Source organism: Pseudochaenichthys georgianus, chromosome 14 (genome assembly GCF_902827115.2).
Source record: "Pseudochaenichthys georgianus chromosome 14, fPseGeo1.2, whole genome shotgun sequence".
NCBI lineage: Eukaryota > Metazoa > Chordata > Actinopteri > Perciformes > Channichthyidae > Pseudochaenichthys > Pseudochaenichthys georgianus.
Window position 1 is genome coordinate 26,996,345 of NC_047516.1, and position 24,717 is coordinate 27,021,061.

The window sequence follows — 24,717 nt, forward strand, 5'->3', positions numbered from 1 at the left end:
ACCTGTCAACCTACCTTTTCGGTAAAGTGCTTGAGTAAATGCTCTAATTTACTTTCCACACCTGGCTACTTGAAATTAAAAGGATGTCCTCCTAGCTTAGTTTAACACGTAATTACTCTAATATACTCCTTAATATTTTTAATGAAGTAAAATAAGCAATACCACTGTAAAACAAATGCATTCAAAATCTTTAAAAGCATCAGTATCAAATATATTCAAAAGTTATGGAGAATTAACCATTTCACAATATTATTATTGAAGCAATAGCCTAATGTGTAAGCATCACTAATTTCGCAACTGGTAAAGGTGGAACGGATTTTACCTTACAATCGGTTTAGTATCCTAATATCTCTATATGAATTATGTTTTATATAAACTGGCTAAATATGGAAATATTCAAGACAAACGTTTACTTGATGACATTAATGAGTTAATGTAGGCCTACTTCAATTCTAAAATTAGCTATACAAATATATACTTTTATATTTTAGTTGAAAAATGCCAACCTGGAGTTTGATATAGTGTTAATCCAATATTGAGGACTCCAGACAATAACAATGTTTTCTACAAGGCTTGGTCTATTAATAATTATTCTTCATTGATTGGTGGTGGTGAGGACTTTACCACCTCATGGAGTTGACATAATGATAGAAGCTGTTGCTCAACAATCCACACCGTCCCGCGCTGAGCTGTGAGGGAGACCCACAGATGTCTGTCAGCTGGAGGGTGCGGGGTCTCGGTGCTGTTATCAAGCGGCGTTTCTTTTGGTATATCTCGGGAGGAGGGGGGAGTCAGGTGAGGAGAAAGTTCACAGTTCTGCGGACAGTCAACACCGGGTGAAAGCGAACCATGGCGGGCAAAGGGAGAGCGTGTTCCTCCGGTCAGAGCCAGCAGCTCCTGGACTTCTCGGACTCGGAGACGGAGGCAGAGCCGGTTCGAGTGGCAGGCACCGGGCTGTCCGCCTGCGCCTTCCCCCGCACTCAGGTCATTCACAGCGGACACTTCATGGTGTCGTCCCCCCACAACGACTTTTCGCGCAGGACGAAAAGCGGCGGGTCCACGAGTTATGACTTCGACACGGTGAACCTGACGTGGTGCCAGACGTACCGGTACGGTCCTCTCAGCTCCGGGAGCCTCAGCATAGACCCCACGCTGACCCGCCTGTTCGACTGCATGTCCCTGGCCTACAGGTGGGTCCCCGTATGTAGTCAGCACAGGAGGATACACACAGCTCACACTTGTTAGCTGCTTTTCATTTGCAAATTAACAGAGGGAGAAGTACTCAGTAGAACTACCAAAGTGCAGGAATACTCTGTTACAAGTAAAAGTCCTGCATTAAAAATCTTTCTGAAGTAAAAGTACAAAAGTATTGTCATCAAAATATACTTAAAGTGCCAAAAGTAAAAGTACTCATTCTGCCAATTGATCCATTTCAGAATAATATGATTTTGATGTTTTGATTATAATTATTGATGCACTAAAGTGTTATCAAAGCTGGTAAAGGTGCAGCTAGTTTGAATGACTTTGTAGACTGTACTTGTATACTATGCTGCAGGGTTGCTTATGGATTTACTCCAGGTGTATCTAAAGTCGTATTTAACTGTCAATTACATTTAATATAATTAGTCCAACTCAGATTACTAAAGGTATAAAATAAATGTATTGGAGTAAAAGTACACTATTTGCCTGTGAATTGTAGTGCAGTAGAAGTACAAAGTAGCAAAACATTGAAATACCCAAGTAGCCTATTCTCTTACTTGGGTATTTCTCTCTCAGAATTGTACTTATACTTGAGCATACATACTTAGCTAGGCTACTTAACATCACTGCAAATTATCCCCATATAATAAGTTTTTTCTGAACCATAATCTCATTTACTTCCTTTTGATTTCCTGTACATTAACGCATAATAAGCCAGTAGAAACCAGGGTCACTTTCATATTAACGTTTTATGATGAAATAGTGCACATTTGTATATTACACATTATTCTGTTACACAAACTACCCACAGTGCATATGAAAAACCTCCACAATAACATTTTTAAAGACTGATATTGTTGGTTTGTAACTCGTGTCTGTTGGAAGAGTCTCTTGTGTAACCTCTTGGAAAATCTTCACTGAAAACTGGACTTTGATTCGAGTTGGCAGCGCTGTCAGGTTACAGTGTAGCTGAGGGAAAGGAGATCCTGACACCATGCTCATTTGAGAATGTGCTTATTATATTGTTGTTGCACGGATATGCAAGAAATATAACCCCTACAATTTTCCTGTTATGTTTGTTGGTTCTGTTTTTTTCGTGATTTAAAAGAAACTGAGTGACAGCTATCTGGCTCATATACCTTGATAAGAATGTTATTGTAGGAATGTATTTCTTTTAAAAACATGTGATTGAGAATTTTAAATTAAATTTAAGTTGTGCTTTAACAAGAGGTGCAATAAACCTTTGGCCTAAGGAAGACAATTAATTGCCTGTGCAATTGTTAAAACATATATAATTGAAAGATAGTTGCACAATAAACCCAGGTTTTGTTTTTTTATAAAGTAGCTTTACATTGAAAAACGTATTCATTATTTACTGTAAGTGCTTTTTGTAAGGTTTAAACAGTATTATGTGAAGGACCCTATTTGTGCTGCTCTGCTGCACAGAATGATCATTAACCAGACTTGTTTTTTTAAGTAATGTACTGTCTCCGCTGTTTTGGAGTGTGGGGCACGCAGCGTTGAAAATCATTCCCCAGGGCTTCTAGGCAACTCACTGAGCACCTCACATTAGGAGGCTTCTGCTCAGCACTCAGCAGACTGAGGGACGCTGAGAAACAGCCTGCACTGTACTGCTGAATTAGCTGATTGGTCACTATTAATCAAAATAAGGACAGGGAGTGAGGGGGTGAGGCTACTGAATATTTTCCACTGTGTCCACTTTGGTCTAAAGAGAATCTAGTCACCTGTCTCGTATTGTTTTTAAGACACTATAGGCATATAAGGTACATTTTGTTAAGTAATATATCACCTTTATCCAGACTGAGAACTCAACATTGTGCTTTTTCTACAATGTTAAGTTAGAATATGGAAATAATTGTCCTATTAAATGTATATTTGCATAGATTTCCAGAACAGAAATCTGAACATTGTACAAAGCCTGGTTTTAAATTATTGTTTTATTTTATTGACGCATGAATAACATTTTCCATGAGGGGATTTATACATCAGCAAACAATGTTACAAATCAGAAAACACTGTTAAAAATCTTAGGTCTATAAATCAGGCTACAAATGATTCTTGAACATCTCTGAAGGTTGGCGTATATAAGTTCTACTTTAACTAATAGATATTACCATGAAACACAAATGTATCACTTATGATAAGACATTGAAAACCTTTTTGAAGTGTCTCTACAAAATAAGTATATTGCCTGTTTTCCATTGTATCTTTTATGATAGATTATGTGTGTTCTTTCCAGTGGTAAGATAGTCTCTCCCAAGTGGAAGTCTTTTAAGGGTCTGCGGTTGCTGTGGAGAGATAAGATCCGTCTGAACAACGCCATCTGGAGAGCCTGGTTCATTCAGTGTGAGTCCACCACTGTTTACCTCCTCAGCATCGCCTTCAGCACCTCTCCAGTGTTCAAGTTCAAATGAAATATGTTTTAACAACTCTGTATCTGCTGTTTAGATGTAGAGAAGAGGAAGAACCCAGTGTGTGGGTTCGTCACACCGCTGGAGGGCTCAGAGGCCGACTCGCATCGGAAGCCTGAGGTGAGAGAGTTTCAGAACGAGGCCGTGGATTTGTAATAATGTTTTTAAAGCTAAAATACAGAGCACTTAAAACATTTCAGGAATAGTGATTAAAACCAATTACACACAACAATAGGTGGAAATAAAGCAGCATTACACAAGAAAAAAATAATGATAACACAATCAAATCAAGTATTGATTGATTAAGTATTTAAAGTTTGTGTATTTATATTTATATATGTGCAGTTCAACAGTGGTATAGTATGCCCTGTCTAAAGTATTGAATTAAGTCAATCTGTACAGATTACAAATATTTGAGTTTTCTCCAAAACGTTGAAATAGAGGGTTGCATTTGTACAATGGAACCCGGCTGATTAAGCACAAACTGGATTCTTTTAAACTAAGCTTATAAATTGGTAAACTGTATATAGCTGAGTTGTATTTATTGTATTGTACACTGGTGAAGTTGGATATGTAAGTCTCATGCTTGGTATTTCTGCATAATGTCAACAGGCAATTGTACTAGAGGGCAGCTACTGGAAAAGAAGGATCGAGGTGGTGATCAAGGAGTATCACAAATGGAGGATTTACTATAAGAAGAGGGTGAGCACTCATTTTAGAATAATGATATGTCTTGCATATTTTGTTGCTTTACAACGATGTATATAACGATGTTGGTCCGAACTGATATCTAAACAACCATTGGTTTTGGTCTCCAGTACATAACTACAGGTGTATAGAGTGGTGCAGGAATGAGTCCTGAAAGCAGGAAATAAGTTAGCATTTGAGCACTTCAGGTTCTCTCATGTCCTCTCTCATCTCTTTCTCCGTTTCTTTTTTAATGTGTTTGTGATAAGATGCCTGAAATAAGGACTGTGGTTAACACAAGCAGAAGAGATTTTCACATGTTGTTGTTCGACATAAAATACATCAGTAAATACCCCACTCGTGAACGTGCACAGCTTCTTAGTGTTTTAAAACCACAGTTGCTAAATGAGACTGCTAAACGCCCTCATGCCAAACACAAATCTGCCTTTAGCTTAGCGGTGATGATGCGCAACCAGGAGTCGGTGATGCACTTCCTTTATAGCCTAACGTTAGCTTTTGATTTCTGGCTATTGCATTTATGCAAAACAAATCGTAAAAGCGGTGTTTATATGTGGAGATGATCCTGCTGAACAAAATGTAAGTCTCATAAACATGTCAAACAGCAATATTTCAAAATCCAATGGGAAAATCGTATTGCTATTTGTTGAGAGAGTCCTTGCAATGCTTACTTCTAGGTTGTTCTACAAAAATAAGTCATCACAGCACCATTTTATACTCAACCTCTTTACTGGGTTTCATCTGTGTGGCTCCTGCAGAGCGTACTGTATGCAGCTCCTCAGTGACTGTTAGTGCTGAATTACATCTGCTAGGGTAGGGTATGTTTTCAATGTCTCTAGGTCATATTGTTTCCAAGTGTGCTCTGTAGTGTTCCGAGGTATCCCGCTACAGCGTCTCAATATTATTTTGATAACTACCCAGGTGTATTTATGGCATCCAGTAAACCTTAGATGACCTTACTTTACTTTGTGGCATTTTATTCACCTTTATTGAGTCTGTGATACTAGTACATTTATAGTGACCTCACTCTTTTGGGTTATTTTATCCATGTTATCAAATGAATGTGTTATCGTAATAAACCTAAAGATTTGTCGAATCACGTATTGTACTGAGTTTCACGTTTAAGAGGCCATTTTATTTCCTTATCTTAAGCTTCATATTGTTCTCTCTGTTGTGTTTATCGAATGAGCAGTCTCTTAACTTCTCTTAAAGTAGCCATGCTGTGATATTTATTTATTCAGTGTTCCTTTTTTATCTTTTGCAGCTTCAGAAAAAGAAGGATGATATTCTATCAATGTTTCAAGAGGTATGAAGATGTGCTTCTTTAACTTGAAAACTGAAGTTGGTGGATTGAACCATTATTTACTTGTGAATGCACTCGCAGCTAAACCTATGATCATCAAAGTCCTTAAAGGGTTTAGTTTAACATGTTGATTTAGCCTTGAGAGGATGAAAATAAGAAACAGGAACATGCTAAACCAAAATGTGTAATGGTCCGGCACTGTAGGCAATTGACACGTATTGATTGCCAGCAGTGATAATAACTATTCACCCATTCAGGTTTTATTTTTATTCAGGTGAAATATCTGTAGAATTGAATGTAGTTTAATCAAATCTGACCTACCGACTGCAGTGCTGCGTAAAAACAGTTACCCCGCAAGTTACAGCAGCCAGGTCTCCAAAAGATGACCTTCCCATTAGAGAACACTGCATTATTAAGCACTTTTCAAGGGCAAGTTCATTTGTCCCAGATTATGTTTGTTTGTTCATACATTTGTAATCCAAATCTGCCTAAATCAGCATAGGAAGGAGATGGTGGTGGATGGATGTGTAAAACAAACATGGGACTTCCCCCCAGGAAGCAGCTGTTCGTGTGTCATGTGAAACTAAAGCTCAACGTTGACTTATGTATACCTTAACTAATGTGACATACTTAACTTAAGTCAAGTACTTCACTTACCTTACATATTTAAAGGTGGGGTAGGTAAGTTTGAGAAACCGGCTCGACACTTTTTGTTATATTGCATGGAATGCTCTTAACATCCCGATAGCAATGAATATCTTAAGTGCTTTGACAAAAAATCCATACAAAAATGCATCTCTGGAAGCCGTAGTGCTGTAAAAAGCAAGACCAATCATCTGAGCCGGCCCGGCTAAAATAACTGGATGGCCTACCTGCCTGTCAGCCTTCCATCGGGGCACAAACTTATCTCGTGCCCTCATTGGTCATGTGCACGTTTGTGTGTGTTGGAGGAGGGGCTCTGTAAGGAAGTGGCAGATTTCTTCCGGTTGTGTATTTTCTAATTCTAGCGCACTCGAGCTGGTTTCTCCAAAATTACCTACCCCACCTTTACATTTCGTCGAACAGTTTCCTTACTTATGACACATACTTTACAAAAGTCAGATATGTAACTAACATAACATATTTAACTTACATGGGACAATGGGACTGCTTATTTAAACTTGCATACCTAAATAGGCTAACGTAGGCTACTTAACATATGTACGTTGCTCATCTTTTTGAACTGCTCACAACTGTGGAAAAATCACGAAACCCCTGAAACGTAATTGGAAATGTTGTTTCATCATATGGAAACTTAATTTAGAGAGTGACTTGGTGACAGCTCACTTTGGATAATGCACACATATCTCATCCAAATCTCATTGGAAGCCCAGGTATTACCTCAGGCCAGAGATAAAACTGTCTATCTGTTTGTAGTAACTATAGATGTGTTTTGCGGCTCTTCAAAGGGCACTTGTCAGCACTGAGTTGACAGGTCAAAGGTCACTACACCAGGTTGTTATGCTCAGTGTTGGCAAAGCATTATCTCGCCTTTCTCTTCACAGATTAGAGTGGCTGGCGAAAACACCTCAGTAAAACCCAAGGTTGTTGTTGTTGTTGTTGCAAAGGGAGTGGTTATTTGATATACTATAACAAGTTAAACTATCAAAGCTCCGATAAGAAATTGAATTGGCTTTATTATCTTATTATGATCTCCATTCTCTTCTAGACGAAAACAAGAGACCATCCTGCATTGCAATTACACCAGCAACCAAACTGTATTCTCAGTGACGTTCTGACAGCACCCATTTTGGAATTGGCCTTCATTTCGATCTCAACAACAATGTAGAAAATATGTTTGATGCCAAATCAGGACAGGGGCTGAAAGAGGTGGGGCATTCTTTGGCCACCCTTGCTTAGACCGCGGCTGCTTCCAAATTCAACCTTAATTTTGATCTGGATGTAACATCTGTAGAGAGTCCTGACTACATGTTGGGACCAGAAAAGATCAGGAACTATTTTCTTTTCATCTCACTTTGTACATCATTTAATGTAATGCACCACCTGGTTGCAGGAAAAACATGTCAATAGTTCCCATCCCAGGTGGTTAATATATGCGTGTATATTTTCTTTTTTTACGGAGTCCAAGGCAGTTTCTGTATGCGAGGCCTCAGGTCTTCCTGTTTGCTCGCACGTGAGGCTGCCAGAATGAGGTCAGGGACAAAAGACTGCTGCTCTTATTCAAATGGTGAAACACCAAAATAAAGAAATGAACAAATCCAAAATAATGATAACCTGTAAGAGGCTAGTGATTTTGAACAATACATCCAAACTGCTTTTTCATATTGCACTGCACACACACACACACACACACACACACACACACACACACACACACACACACACACACACACACACACACACACACACACACACACACACACACACACACACACACACACACACACACACACACACACACACACACACACACACACACACACACACACACACACACACACACACACACACACACACACATGCTTACGCAAAAAACAATCTTGCATAATTTCTACTTGCATACACTTTTATTTTCCCTCAAAGAAAACAAATCAAGCAGTTAATGAATCACATTTTTAAAAGCGGTTTCCGGCTCAATCTGGGCTTTCCTATAAATCTGGCGTGAGACTCTGAAGTGCAGGGTAAAGACAAGAAGAGGGTGAGCAGCTCAGAGGAATAAGGACAGGTCTGGAGCTTCAATTTCTGTGAATGTTTTACTGCGTTTTGAGAACAGAATGGTCTCTTTGTCATCGCACATCATGTCCAGAAACTAGGTGTGATAGTGGAGGACATGCAACTGCTATACGCTTGTAATTTTTTGTGTAAGTGGTTGTAAATTGTGTTTTAGTGAGTTGTATTTCCATGGATCCACCAATTGAGCAAATAACCTATATCTACCGGTATATGATCCCATTTTAATGATTCCGTTGGTCTTAACTTGTTTTTCGCAGCGCAACAAACTTTTTTTGGGAGTCCTACCTTTTCACACAATCCATACACAACACCAAATATTGGACATGGTCACGTGATGGAGGACTCTTCTTTTCAGTCCCACTAATGGATCCCATGTTTTTATATCTGGCTAATGTGTTCCAGGGTCAGATCTGCCAGGCCAAGCTGGATAAATGGTCCACTGAGATGTACCAGGAGCCCGAGGCAGCGCCGGTGGAGGTCCACATGTTTGACCTGGACTGCCTTCTGTCGGACATCTCAGACACACTATTCACCATGACGCAGAAACCCTGTCCCTGGGCCAGTGAGCGGCACGACCGTGAGTAGTCAGCACACTGAGATTTAATATTAGTAGTGTTTAATATGTGTTTTCTGAGCTGCCATGAGTAGGTTAAAACTTCTTCATTTTCATTCATCATTTAGATAAAATAATTGCAAAATAGCTCCTGAGTCCGAGCTGCGGTGGAAGAAGTACTTAGATATTTTATTTAAGTAAAAGTATTGACCCCACAATGTAGAAATACTTGGTTATCAGTAAAAGTCCTGCATTTATATAAAGGTATAAAAGTATACCTGAATTTCCAAAACGACATGTACTGATTACGCAGAAATGCGATTTTCAGTGTTATATATTCCACTTATTGAAGCAGACACACAAACAGGTGCACTAACTCACCTTCCTAATGTGTGATATAATGTCGTCTTCCTCTGCAGCGTACATGAGCAACGCTGACATCATCCAGCCAGGCCTGACTCCACTGCAGCCCAACCTGGATGATTTCATGGATATACCAGGTACCTGTCTGTCTGCCTGCTGACCTATTTATCTACACACACACACACACACACACACACACACACACACACACACACACACACACACACACACACACACACACACACACACACACACACACACACACACACACACACACGCACGCACGGACGCACGCACACACACACACACGCACGCACGCACACACACACGCACACGCACGCACGCACACACACACACACGCACACACATAAAATCCTAACAGATATATATGTATCTTTATTTTTCATTTATAAATACAAACAGAAATAAATACACTTAATTATTAAAATAAATAGGAAAGTAAATCAATATTGGAATGATGACAATGGTTAATAAATAAAGGAGCAGCTGAAAATGAAATTATACATGTATGTTATATTTGATCAGTAAATGAATGCTTACGTTTATTTTAAACCTTATTTTGTGATATTTTGATTGATTTGGTCATTTATTTATTTTTCCTTTTGGCAGCTTTTAACCTCTGTATTCATGAACCTCCAAACTAAATTGCGACCCACTACTTCAAAAGGGCTACAGGAAGTCAGAAACTCACATATGAATATGTTTGGTGAGGAGTTTAGTTCCTTGCTCAGGGGCACAGTGGCTGTTTTGCCTTTGTGTTACTTTCAGTGAAGCAATCCAGCAGCCTTGTGGCTACAAGCCAGCCTTTGTAACCCACAGACAACATGCTGCCCTCTGCTGTAAGGTCTGTGTGTGTGTGTGTGTGTGTGTGTGTGTGTGTGTGTGTGTGTGTGTGTGTGTGTGTGTGTGTGTGTGTGTGTGTGTGTGTGTGTGTGTGTGTGTGTGTGTGTGTGTGTGTGTGTGTGTGTGTGTGTGTGTGTGTGTGTGTGTGTGTGTGCGCGTGCGTGCGTGTGTGTGTGTGTCTGTAGCTGTTTGTTCTCACAGTGCTGGCAGGGTCCTGAGGGATCAGCTGTCCGTCTCTGTTTTGGTCACAAGATCCAGGGAGCTAGTGAGTGTCCGTCACAGCGACACAGCCACAAGTTTAATTTATGCAGAGTGCGTCTCTGAAATGGAAATACAGATCACTTGCCATGTAGTTCCTCTTTACTGAGATGAAAACAGACCAACTGGTATGTATTTTCAGATTGCGCCACACATTTTTGTCTACAGAGCTCGCATCATGCTGGATCAAAGGCTGATATTTATTAATTATGGCTCCATAAGATCTAAATCAAGGGTTGATTGACTAGTTAACAAGTTAACATTGCCAGCTGGTCAAAACCTGGTTTGATTTCTGTGCCGTCAGATGTGCAGACATAGTTTATAGCACAGATGGTAGCTTGGCAGGGACAGTTTCCAGAAGTATGTGACCTGGCAGATACTCAGTAAATGACTGACCGCCACACGCAGAGCACTGGTCACTTGTTGGTGGATGTTTTGTCCCTGTGTTTTTATTTCCTGTTTTCTTTGTTTGAATATCTGAAGTGTTCAATTATATTCCACCTTATTGGCCAAAATGGAAAGAGTTGGGATTATTGTGTTGGCATACCTGGATTCCTCATTTGCCAATAATCATAATTTACAGAAGCCCTGAGAGGCATCAAAAACAAGAAAATGAAATGTGCCGATCTATTTTCTAAGTCTGATTTAAATGGTTTTATCTCCTGTCGTTCTTACTAGGAACACATTTATAAGTACATTTTTATTTCTGTGAAAACAAGTGGCAGGTGACATTTGTTGTTTGTTTGTTGTTGTAATACTCATTTCACCGAAGAGAAGCTGATATTTTACACGATATTGGACTAGAAGCTACCATGATTTATTCAAAGTTGGATTTCATTTCTCTATTCAATCTTAACAGAAGGATTATATTTTATCTGTAAACAATTAACGTCACAAATTCTGTCATATCTTTATTTGTCTGTAATGTATATGAATTGACAACAGTAACACAAATTATGCTTTTTTCCCCTGGTACTCAAATGGATAATGGAATTATTCCCTGCGTTTGTTTTTTTCATACTTTAAAGTCTGCTTAACAGTGTGTGTTTTTATTTTGTAGATATCTTTATGAACTTCCGGGGCCAGCCCTCTGAGCTGACTAGTTTTGCTGACTGTGGCTATTTTGAGAGTTCACCCAGCACAGCGTTTGCCCCCCTCTCCTCCCCCGTGGGGACAACTCCACAGCACCTCATCGACAGCCAGCTGGCTCAGGTACTGCTGCTCACAGCTCCTCCTGCTTGTTACATGTAATGCTGCAGGAAAAAAAAATCATATTTGCTAATGCTAGTAAATCAGAAACAGAAATCGTTATTTATACTGAGGAAGTTGACAAAGTGACAAATGCTTGATTTTTTTAATGTAATTAATTAAAAGATAAATACTTTAAAAAAAGAATGAAACTATTTATATTAAAAATAAATGAATGTAAGCGTAAAGTTAATTAGGATTTAGCATAATGAGTAGGGGTCCAATATTATGTAGTGACAACTGTTTTTCCTTAAGCTGTTTGCTTTCCTTAAAATGTCTTTCTGTAAAAATAAAACAACTTAAAGTAAGAATGTGCAATAAAAGAAAGGAAACATAGGAAATAATGTACAACAAGAAGTTAAAGAAAAAATTTGCACATTTGACTCAAATGTGTTTATTACAATACATACAGTGGTGTTTTAATGTTAATTAGATGAATTGCACACTGTTAACGGGTTTGACTGCTGTTAATTTAGTCCTGGTTCCAGTCTATTGACTCACAGTGCTGATGCATCAACGAGGAGTTAAATTCATGGCCACAGGCAGAAATGACTTCCTGTGACGCTCTGTGGTGCATCTTGGTGGAATTGTTATTGATCGGTGAGTAAAATAGATTACATCTTTATTTTTCTAGCCCAATCTGTCATCTGACAATTTGCCTCAGCCCTCCTCATCCAATACCCAGTCAGACCAGGCCAGGCGGAGCCAGGTCTGCAGTGAATACCACACGTCTAGCATGATTTCAGACAGCATGCCCTATGGACACCAGTCATACCCTGATCCAGCTGTTTCTATAGCCTTCAGCAGCAGCATTGAGCAGCCGCCCTCTTCCATTATCCCCTTTCTGTATCCGCTGCCCTGCCACAAGTTTGGTTACTACACGACGACCAGCGTGACCCCTACTGTCATCACTCACACCGCCTCCACAGCGGGGGCCCAGGGCTCCGGCTACCCTGACACAGAGGACACTTACCCCCAGAGTCCCTGCCACTCTCTCAGTTACCAGGCGACGCTGCCCTCTGTCACAGCGGCACACTGCTTCTCAGTCCCGAAGCAGCTGGCTGTCTCAGGGGTCACAGGGAAGCACAAGCAGAAGACAGGAGGGGGGAGGACAGGGGGCCACACTGCAGCCCCGTCCACTGCACCCCCACCCACTAGCTGCCTGGCTAAGCTGCTCTCTTCAAACTCTCGTGAAAGTGAGTCACTTCTCCCTTTGATCTGTCTCTAACAACAGTTATTTATCTAAAACATGTAGGGGGATGATGTTTCTGTCACAAAAAAATTACTATATGTTTTTGTGCTTTCAGGGAAGCCATCACTCGGATTCGATGCTACTCTACAACCAAAAGGTCAGAGGTCATCATCTCCAAGCCCCTCGGTGAGCTGTCCTTTTGTATCACAAGAGCAGTGTTCATTTGTCTTGATAACTGGCTTGTACAAAAATTGAAATTGAAAGATACATTTAAGGGGGTATTTTATGCCAAACTGTTATTTGGCCTCTATCTGTTTTGGTATTAAACAAACATCATAGCCGCGGTGAGGTGATTTTGTTGCCATCGGACAGAGCTATGCTAGCTGTTTCCCTTTTTTGTGCTAGGCTAAGCTTACCTGCACTATGATTCACAATATCATTGTACCCTGTAACTACTTAACATGTTGACTGAGCTCTCTTCACCTTTTCCCTCTACCTACTTTTCTACCATGTGTTTTTTCCCATAATAATAATTTAGTGAGAATGCTGACACAGCAGTGGGAATGCTGACACAGCATTCCCACTATCTGTTATGCTAAGCACGAAATTCTTTATTATTCCGCCGGGTTATTTTGCGCCTCTTCTTCTCCCACATTGAATACACACAAAGTACACTTCAGATGCTCAAGTTCCTTGACATGCTTCATGCTTTGAAATGTCACCGATATCTGTTACGGTTCTTCAACAAAACGTTCACATGTAACGGCCCGTTCACATGTAACGGCCCGTCCACACAGCGGCCTGCGTTGAAGCTTGCCGGCGGGCGTGTCTGAAAGTCGACCAACAACCAATCACATGAATCTCCCGCCCCTGACACACAAGCAGCAGTTTGATTGGCTAGAGCTTGTACTGGCGTATGATTTGATTGACTGACGCTTCTGCCGAGGCTTCAAAAGTTGAACATTGCTCAACTTTTGCAGCGAGCCACGCCAGCAAAGCTCTGCGTCACTTCCCACAATGCAGTTCGGCGAAAAGTGACATCACCCCATTCAAAGTGAATGGTGAAGCTTTCAACGCACGCCGCTGTGTGGACGGGCTGTAAGAGGTTTATCTCTCATTCAGAACAATGAAAATGCTCTCCTCTCACTGATTACTGCACATCACCATGGAAGCCTTTGATCTCTGTTATGTCATCATATGCCGTTTCCATGGAAACGTATACCTCGCCATAAAACAAGATGTCGCTGTAACTCCAATGGACACGGTCCGATCGTCCCCAAACTTAGCTTGTATATCACCGGTCCATGCCTCAACAGCTCTACGCCAAATCTGAGATCTCACCATAGGCTGTTGCCATGGAAACGCATCCCTCGCCATAAAACACAATGTCGCTGTAACTCCAATGGACACGGTCCTGTCGTCCCACAATCTTCTCCTGTATATCACCTCTCCATGCCTCAACAGCTCTACATCAAATCTGACATCTCACCATATGCCGTTTCCATGGAAACGCATCCCTCGCCGTAAAACACGATGTTGTTGTAACGCCTATGAAAATGGTAAAAACAGCACCAGACTTCAGATAATGGTTAATGGTCCTGCCCTCAACAGCTCTACGTCAATTATGGGGTTTCATCATATGCCGTTTCCATGGAAACGCATCCCTCGCCATAAAACACGATGTTGTCGCAACGCCTATGAAAAGGGTCAAAAAAGCACCAGACTTCAGATAATGGTTAATGGTCCAGCTTTCAACATGTCTATGTGCCACTAGTGAGTTTTCCTCAAAAGCTGTTGCCATGGCAACGCATCCCTCACCGTAAAACACGATATTGCTATAATTCCTACGAAAATTGTCAAAAAGTGCTCAAACTTCACGTGTGCTAATATTCCAGCCGTGAAGACATCTATTTGACAGTTTTAAGATTTCTTCAAATGCCGTTGCCTTGGCATGTGTTGCCAAGGCAACGGCATTTGAAGAATGCTCACTATGAAACACGGTTTTCTCACAACTTCAGTTCAAATGCTCGAAATGGCCCAAAACTTCACAGGTTTTGTAACGATGCAGCCATCAGCACATCTAAGCGTATTATGGGGTGTCATCAAATTCCGTTGCCATGGCGCCAGATCATTCGCCATCAAGTTAGTTCAAAAGTTTGCAGTTCAAATATTCTGCTGCTTTTCCAAGCCTTTTTACTTTCTTCTCTTATCACACATTCAAGCCCCCAGTGATCATGTATCATTTCAATCTAAATTCTTCACTTTCTTCTTACACATTACATTTCAGCATAGCAGTTTAGCGTCAGCTTTTCAGCATAAAGCATTCCCACTAGCAATTTCTTCAGGAATTGCATTCTCTAGTTTTGTAATAGTGCTCTGTATAATCAACTGTATTTGTATTATTAATTAGCAGTCCAGCAGCATCACTCACGGAGGGGCTTGGCCTGCAGGGATCCAGATGTTGACCCCTCTGCACAGCCAGAGTTCCCCCCTGGGTCACAGCGGACCCCACGCCCGCTCCTCCAGAGGCTCCGCGGTGTCGGCCCTGCTCAGCTACGGCTCCACGCCCACCGGCACGGCCCTCCTGGTCCCCAAGACTGAGGAACTTTCTCCTGTCCAGCTCTACAGCACGGACAGGAGCAGCCTCACAGGTATACTGCTCAATGCTCTAAATTAACATTTCAATATAACAACATCTCGCTTTTTCCAGATGCAATCAGAGATCATGTCTTCTTCTGACTGGTGAATGAGAACATGGTTTTAAGTTATATGTCTTTGCACCTTTTAAATGCTGACAACACATGTATGATTTTTTGATTCTTCTTTGATGTTCTCATCAAATGAAGGTGAAAAAATTAGATAAGAGGAAGCTTGTTTTTTAAGTTTGAATGAAGCCATGTATACTGTATAATTAAAAGAAAAACAATTAAAAATAATATTACAAATAAATGTAGGCATTAATAAATAAATGTTGACAAAATGATTGCTGTTTTAATTTGCACATTTATTTACTTACCTTTCTATTAATTTCCCTATTTATTAATTTACTTACATTCCTATTAATTCCTCGTATTCCCCTTAATTTTATGATTAAAAAAAAAAGAAATCCCTTTTCGCATTTACCAACCTAGTTATTCAATTTGAATGATTTAGTCAAAAGAAAATTCAAGCAGAAATACAACATTTCTGTTACATAATTCCAGACATAATGACTATATTTAAGTTGAATATTATTATCGTACAATAAATGGCCTATTTATTTATGTATGGATTAATTTTTGTAGTACAGGTTGTGTAATTATTATGATATCTGTTTTTGTTTTAGTTAATTTCCCAGGACATCCAGGCCAAACGTCACCACCGAACCCTTTAGATAAAGGTTCCAACCCTGAGTCCCCTCACACATGCTTCTCAGGACACGGAAAGTTAGAATTAAGTAAGGTAGGACACAGCGTCTAATTTGAGTTTTTATTATATAATCAAGTCTTTGCTAAATAAGGATATGAAAATGGGTGTGAAGTGTGATGAATAATTCTTCACTGCATATGTTATCTGCAGCAAACAGAGACCAGGAGGATAACTCACATCTCCGCTGAGCAGAAGAGACGCTTCAACATCAAACTTGGATTCGACACATTACATAACCTTGTGACAACACTCAGCTCTCAGCCAAGCATAAAGGTACCGTTAAAGATATTAAAGAGAGATGTTCAGGAAGGAGGAATAGACCAGTTTCTGCTCTGTTTAACTGAAAATGAGATGTAAATACAGCTTAGGAACTTACCACAGTAATTTTAAATATGTGTGTATTGTTGAAGTGTATTGGTGACATGTGGTTATCCTCTGTCTGCTGGCACAGATCAGCAAAGCCACCACACTGCATAAGACGGCAGAGTATATCAGTAAGATGCAGCAGGAGAGAGCTCAGCTGCACGACGAGGCTCAGAGACTCCGAGACGAGATCCAGCTCCTCAACTCTGCCATTAAGTGAGACCTTAAACACACTCCACCGTGTGTCTGTGTGTGTCTTACTCCATGCATATTCACATGAGTTGGAGGGATATTTTGGTTAATATTGGGGCAAAAGTGGCTCAGGGGGAAAATGGGGCTCTTCTAATGGGATTGTTAATGGTTCGATCCCATCCCTGGCAGATGTTAAAGTATCCTGTGGCAAGATACTCAACCCCAAATTGCTCCAGAAGCTATGTCTAAGGCACTGAAGTGTATATACGTAGATAACAGGCTTAATGACATGTAATGTGATGTAATCATTTAATTTAAAGGACAGGTTCACATATTTTAGACTGTGGATTTTGTCGTCACACCACTTACATAGGAAGCACATTAGGAGGGGAACTCCTAATGGCTGAATTTACACTAGACAAACAACAAATAAATGGTTTTAATGTACATATGGGGACCTGATTTCTCCCTTTCGCAACACTTTAAACTATACAAAATGTATGTGTCAAAAATCTGCCATAAAATAATATATTAATATTATTTTCCACTTTCATTGAGGTGAATCTTTCAACCAACATAAATCCTTATCATCACTGGCAAATATAAATTATTTCTCTGAATGATAATCCTAATAATGGCATTCTGTGCCACCATTGTTTTACAAACTTTACAAAACATTTCTGTGAGCTAAATGCTTGGCATAATTGTTTAGTGTTTAAAAAGCTCCTATTCGTCTTCTTAGAGCAAAACAATTTCCACTTTAGAAAATTGCTATAGAAATATTTTCAAGTATTAAAGGAGTTGAGGTTGAACTTCCAACATAAAAAAAACCTATTAAATTCCTATTTAAAAATCCAAAGATGTCCTTGTGATGCACAAGGGTTTAGACAGATGTGGAAAATGGTGAACCTATCCCTAAACACCACATGGTGGTCTTTTCCTGTTGATATGACGATGCACTGCTCTGCTGACTCAGCTCCTCTCCTCCTGCAGTGTGTGCCAGCAGCAGCTGCCGGCCACCGGTGTGCCCATCACACGGCAGCGCTTCGACCACATGAGGCAGAAGTTCCGGGAGTACGTCCGGACACAAACGCTTCAAAACTGGAAGTTCTGGATCGTATCCTTATGAATGTAAATCTGCCAGATGTTAATTAAAAAACATCACGCTGCCACAAACACAACTTAAAAACGTCTTTAGCTTCATAGATGAAAGTGTAAAATAAAGTGAGAATTATTATAAAATATGATAGAACGAGAGATACAAATAAAATAGATAAAGACTAAACGAGAAAAATACAACAGAAAGACAGTAAAAATGTAAAAAAACACTTTACTGCATTATACAACATGTATATTACAATACATACTGTGGTGTATTCATATTAATAAGATGTTGAATATGTGTCTATCACAGTAAGTTACTGCACCATGCATCAACTTCTTCAAATGGAATTTTGTTTCCCCCAGATGTCACCTTTTGAATCCACAATGTGGTAGTAACAACTATATTTGGGAGGACATGTTCTAGCAGGGAAATGTAGCTATCATTTATCCTGCAGTGTATATGGTAAATTACTTTACGCTCCTAATTCATCTGGGACAGTCTCAGTGTAATCAGGCAGATAAAATAAATGCCTCTGTGTTGCAAATGCCAGTAGCATATCATATTAATCCATAACTCTTCCCTTAATGATCACCCAACCCCTCACTGCTGCCGTTATCTTGCAGGCAAAATAGGAATATTAGATTATCATCTTTGTGTGTTGCACAAAAACACCTGCAGGGTGTTTTCTCTCCATGAACATATATACATTACATTTTGGTACTGTGAATAGTGCTTTTATCTAAATGCTGAAATATCAGATCATGAATCAAAAATATATCCAAAAGGGTCTTTTCTTTTTAATATGCACTCAAGAAAGCCGCTTGTAATGTTTGTTTGACTGCTCACTTTGTTGCCTCTATAGACATTCAACAATGAGAATTGACTTTTTTTATCGACCATTAGTTTTCCTTCCAGAACAATGGAGCACTAACTAGCAATGTTATCTGGAAATACCGTTGAAGAACAAGCTGGATGATTAAATATAGACTCTTATGTTGAACAAATCCAATAAAAAGCCGCAACCAACAATAAATAGATCCCAATAACATGACTTGTCTGTGGCCAAAGTGTGATATCAGAAATTCTTGAGCAGCATTGCACTGTATGATGTTTTTTTTAGTTCATCACATACACTTTCCTCGTGCTGTGAATACTCTCTTTCCCAACTAATATAATGTAAATCAATTTGCAGCTGAAGAAAGTCTCCAATTTATTTCACTCCTGTTTGAGTGACAATTGATTTAAAAACAGCTGCTGTTATAGGAAATGACTGAACAATTTAAAAGAAAATACATATTTATTACCTGTTTTTTCCAACGTTTCGTCTGCATTAGGAACCAAAGGGCTTGCGATGAGGATAGGGAGGTCAAAAAGACAACTAGAAAGAATTACACCAGCCTTTCAACACTATAAAGTAACTTGCTATGGACATCGATTAAATAACTTTGCCCCCAAAAAGTTAAAATGAGCCTATCATCTATGGGAAGAAACATACTTCCTTCTGCACCTTTATATGGTAGAAATAACATTGTTCCTACTCACAACAAGGTCTCTGGATTATCTTGAATAATGGAATAATGATATCTGGAGATTTGGATGATTTGAGCACCAAAAGCCAAATGCAATCTAGTTCCCTTTCATTTCAGAGAACGCAAACATGTCTGCAGAGGAAACATATATATTATAGTTTTGTTGGTAAACTGACCCTTTAATATCAAATCAGTAACATTAGGTGCTTGAGCCTATTGAAGAATATTCATGAACTTCCACATTGTATCGTCTTATTTCCTCAACTCAGCGTCAGTTCAGTATAATCATTGAGCCGCTGTTCGAGTCCTATAATGGGATGGTGTCCACAGCCAGTGTGGAGGACCTGTGCCGCTCCACTCTGTCCTGGCTGGACCAGCACTGTTCCCTGCCTGCTTTAAGACCCAGTGAGTGCACAACTACTGCTTCTTCCATGCACACAGAATACATCCAACATTTGATTCTATCACTGCATATGTAACTTCCCATCTTGTACTCTATGGTCTTGTTTTTCCTTCATGTCCCCTCAGTGGTTCTGAGCTCTCTCCGTCTCCTGAGTACCACCACGGCCATACTGTCAGACCCCAGCCTGCTGCCAGAGCAGGCCACCCTCGCTGTGACCCAGGGCGACCACTCTGCACTCCTGGATACTCGGAACAATGTACACCCCATGTGACCCTGGAGAACAGACTCAGTGGAAACATAGCAGTCCACTACCATGCCGGACTACCGGAGTGTGCTTGTCAGAGATCTGTTTGGTATTTTGAAAAATAAAATGTATAAATATACCTTATATAGGTATGGTCATACACTATATCATTTAAATATAGCATGATTGGTCTCCTTTAAGTTTAATGTTTATTTTTATACTAGTCATAAAAAAAATATTCATTTTAGAATCAGGTAAAAAAAAATCACTTAACCCTGAGTTAGCCTATAAGCAACTAAAATAATATCATTTTAAAATAATTTAAAAAAAATTTCAATGATTTGCCAACCACCAATGTTCAAAATGATTTTGGTAGCACTACACTGTATGGCAGGTGTTATTTAACATGTCACTCGACACAGGCTTGAGTTTCAAAATCAGGTTACTGTACATGCATTTATTATCCTTACAAGAATGAAACTTGTACCATATGATGTATGTGATGACTACTTCCGTACCATTCTTTCAAGGATAATAAATGCGTGTATCCTGATTTTGAAACTCAAGCCGGTGTCGAGTGAGATTTTTCTAACAGGGAAGTTATTGAGTATTTCTTGTAGTAATTTTTCCCTGCGTCTCTCCTCAGGCTAAACTGTATATAGAGAGTGATGTACCTGTCCAGCTCAGAGGACGGCTGTTTTGGCTTGTTTGAAAGAAAATTAGGTTAAAGCTTGTTGTTTACCTAAGTACCAGGGGTGGTAGAAGTGTTCAGATCTTGTACTTGAGGAAAAGTAGAAGTACCAAAGTGTAGACATACTCTGTTACAAGTAAAAGTCCTGAAATCAAAATGTTAATCTAGTAAAAGTACAAAAGTATTGGCATCAAAATATACTTAAAGTACTAAAAGTAAAAGTACTCATTATGCAGATTGGTCCATTTCAGAATACTATATATAATATGTTTTGATTATAATTATTGATGCATTTAAATGTTATCACAGCTGGTAAAGGTGGAGCTAGTTTTAATAACTTTGTATACTGCAGGGTAGCTTGTGAATTGACTTCAGGTAACTATGGAATACAATTATACCATTTAATAGTCGCATTGGATAGCTCAAGTCACACAACACATTGTATTTAATTGTTGTATCTGTTTGCTGGAGTTGCTGCTTGAGGGTTGAGACGCACAAGGCGCAGTGGATACGCTGATTGACAGCTGAAACACACAGCCTGAAATAGAAAACATGACATTAACAAAACGTAAAGTTTAAAAACCAAATAACCTCACAGTGTTCAGAACCCTCTCTTCAGACCTGCCATCTTCGAAACATCCTCAGACTCTCTGGCCTGATCCCAAACCACGCCCTACACCCTACCCCTCCGTTTGCACATTCGCGCGGAGGATCTGCCACATTAAATGCTGTTCCAAACCAACGAGTGTGGAGGGGGAGTGGGTTATCAAGCCCTCAAACAGCGAGTCTGCATCGGTGCTGACTTTAGACCATGGATGTATAATAAGAACTGAGACCGGTCACTACAGCCCAATCCCAAACCACGCCCTACATCCTACCCCTACTATCAGGGACGTGCACAGACTTTTGGAGGGGCTATTGCTCTAAACTGGAAAAGGGCCTCCCCCCGAAAAAAAGAAATATAAGACCAAAATGATTATTACATTATCTAATTTGAACAGTAATTCACATCATCATCTCATAACAAAATAAGCTAAGGCAACTACTTGCATTCGGTGACTTGATTTTTAAAATGAAAACTAGGGCAATTTTTTGTTTTGCGGTCCATATCTCCTTCAAATATCTAATGTTAGTTACTATTAAAGAAAACATGGGGACAATTCAATGTAGTTTGACCATTGTAACTGCTGTGCAGACATACTGATAAAATAGGGCTTCTATAATTACCTTAAATAATCTCACTAATTAATGAAACCAGTTCAATACGCATTATTCTTATTCTTATCATTCTTTATGAGCACAGTAACGGTCAGGTATCTAATTACTTATTTATTTAATATTCCATAACTTAATAACAGAGATGGTCAAATTAAAGTAGAGACATGGCAGAAATCCTACAATAAAGCGGGACAGTGAAGTGTTCTCCGTGAGAGGGCGATCAAGAAAAGAGAGCGAGTAGCCCCGTCGAGGGAGTTTACCATGGATGTTTAATAGGAGTTTACGGAGCAGATGAAAAGACACAGAAAGACAGAAGCACAATAACAAGTATATGTAGGTGTTTTTTTCTAAATAACCGATGGTGTCAAGAGGAAGTAAAGTCCCTGCCATGAGAAAACTCAAAATCAATTTTCCAAAATCCGACACGAGAGGTGGTCTTAACGCACCGGCACCAATACAGTGGCCTATACAGTTTATGTTGAAACCGTTAGAGAGAGTGGCACACTTGTTAGCCTGTTCCATTCTTCTTCGTTTTCCGAAGCCGTGGCTTGGAAGCATACTTGCTTCGTTTCTGAAGGAAGTGACTTGGAAGTACGCGACTACCAAGCCAGCATCCTCGCGATTGAGAAACACCCCGAGTCTGCATCGGTGCTGACTTGAGACCGGTCTCTACCTGACCGGTCTCAACGCTGTGTGTGTCCGTCAGGAAACAAGCTGTTAACAAGTAGTTCCAGCAAACATCCACTGATAAACTGCGATGTTAACCTCATGATAGCCTCATACGTTTTAACTTAGGATCATACCTGTGTTTAGTCTAGAAAAAGGTAAATGTGTGCATTTTATTATAAAGTTGTGTATATTTACAGACTGTTGCAAAAACTAAGAAGCTTATAAACATCAGGTTTAAAACTAAAAGAGCTTTACAAAAAACACAATGAAAGATGTTTGGAGTTTTATTTGAGTTATTAATTTACATTTTTTGTCTAAAAGATGCTGATTTGAGACCATTGTTACATACAGTTACAGCATTTCCTGTTTCTGCCGGAGAGAACCAAATACACATGCACAGACCAATTTCCCCAAATCTGTGGCGGAAAATGTAAGGCGGGGCCTATCATATGACGCACACCTGCACACTTGCTAGCCTGTTCCACTCTTCGTTTTCCGAATGCCAGGAAGGATTCTTGCCTCGCTTCTGAAGCAAGTGACTCGGAAGACATGTGCTACCAACAGGCCCGGTTCCAGAACAAAATGACTAAGGGTGCATCTGAGATTAGAGAGGGTGCAGTGGTAAAGTGCTATTTTTATAAGTGGGGAGTGTACCTAACACTCTATGGGGGTCCTCACCTCCTCTGGGGGGGGGGGGGGGGGGTCCGGGGGCATGCTCCCCCGGGAATCTATGTTCTCTTTGCTTGATTATGCCTTCACAGTCCCTTATCACGTAGCAGCCTATAAGAGCGTGGCGCCAGGTGTTGTAGCCAGTTGTGGTGAAGGCATCTGACTTACTTGAACCGAAATGTCTACATGCATAGCAGAAGATGGCATCTTTTTTACATGAATATTCCAGCCAATCTCTGTTTTGAAACCATGAGCTGCAAAATGAGCGCCTTACCCCACTGTACAGGCGAGTTGGGTACTTTTTTCAATATACCTGGGCAGGCTCTGTTTTGCAGAGGTCCTCTGGCACTTGCGGGCCGCCGAGGGGTGGCGGTGTTTGGTGCAACGAAGACGGCTGTGGCTGCTCCGCCTCTGTGGGCGAGGCGGGCAAAGCCGGCGAGTCGGGCAGGAGGACGTTAGTGTCCACGACAGTAATGTAATGTCCCCATGATCTGAACTGTTATTACCTGCAGTAGATGCAGTGTATGCTGAGGATAAGGGCTGGTTGTTTTAACAATTTTCTGATCCATCATTGACTGCTGTGTAAGCACCTTGCAGATGATGAACGCGCAGCGGCACAGGTCACGCGCACCTGACATAATAACGTTACTTACCGTTTAAATTGATCAAATAAATGCAGCAGACAATGCTATTCAACTACAATTACAATTTATTTTATTTCTTCTTATTATTATTATTATTATTACTACTATTGTTAGTAATAGTAGGCAAAATGTAATATTTTTCACTTTTTTTTCTTACTTTTCATTTTTCAAATGAGGGTGCATAACGACTCAACTGAGGGTGCAATGCACCCTTATGCACCCCCGTAGAACCAGGCCTGGCTACCAAGCAATGTTTTCAAGTACTATTTAAAGTACGTCATCGAGTGGCGCCGAATACTGGGCATTTAACATGCATTTAAACAGTCCTTCGGCGCCACTTGATGACGTAGTATACTTTAAATAGTGGCTAATTACTCGACATTGAGAAACGGCCACTGGGTGGTCCCATGGGTCGTAAGTAGATGTCGAGGAAGGCTGCTCCAGAGCCACTATTTCAAGCATACTACATCATCGAGTGCCGCCGAAGGCCTGTTCCAATGTCCAGCATACTTGGAATTCTACCGAGGCCGGCGTACTTCGTAGCGAGAAATTTCGAGGCTGCACATGTGTAGACTCCGTGGTCTTAAAATCCCCACAATGCTTTGCGCACGGACCAATTTCCAAATCTTTGGCGGAAATCGGGCTCCATTTAAGGCAGGGCCTTGCATATGACGCACACCTGTTATATACACAACTTTATAATAAAATGCACACATTTACCTTTTTCTAGA

At 40.2% G+C, this 24,717-nt stretch overlaps 1 protein-coding gene across 3 annotated transcripts; it reads left to right on the forward strand.

Moving 5' to 3' along the window:
* Positions 1-534: 534 nt before the first annotated feature.
* On the forward strand, positions 535-20,271 carry LOC117458417 (carbohydrate-responsive element-binding protein). Of its 3 annotated transcripts, none has more exons than XM_034098869.2 (17): positions 535-1,190; positions 3,461-3,567; positions 3,670-3,752; positions 4,245-4,334; positions 5,602-5,643; positions 8,776-8,950; positions 9,346-9,426; positions 11,472-11,623; positions 12,294-12,855; positions 12,967-13,037; positions 15,265-15,502; positions 16,177-16,292; positions 16,410-16,532; positions 16,711-16,838; positions 17,808-17,931; positions 19,724-19,853; positions 19,977-20,271. In XM_034098869.2, exons 1-17 carry the CDS (start codon positions 850-852, stop codon positions 20,120-20,122), a joined length of 2,709 nt encoding a protein of 902 aa, XP_033954760.1. In that variant the 5' UTR covers positions 535-849; the 3' UTR covers positions 20,123-20,271. The 3 variants fall into 3 exon arrangements, with proteins under 3 accessions (XP_033954760.1, XP_033954759.1, XP_033954761.1); XM_034098868.2 differs by having other exon boundaries at positions 537-1,190; positions 15,262-15,502; XM_034098870.2 differs by lacking the exon at positions 5,602-5,643 and having other exon boundaries at positions 540-1,190; positions 15,262-15,502.
* Positions 20,272-24,717: the final 4,446 nt, after the last annotated feature.

Coding starts and splice junctions, on each gene's coding strand:
- LOC117458417 (XM_034098868.2), top strand. CDS start 850: ATGGCGGGCAAAGGGAGAGCGTGTTCCTCCGGTCAGAGCCAGCAGCTC. Junction 3,753..4,244: donor ACTCGCATCGGAAGCCTGAG/GTGAGAGAGTTT, acceptor TAATGTCAACAG/GCAATTGTACTAGAGGGCAG. Junction 16,839..17,807: donor CTCCTCAACTCTGCCATTAA/GTGAGACCTTAA, acceptor CTCCTCCTGCAG/TGTGTGCCAGCAGCAGCTGC.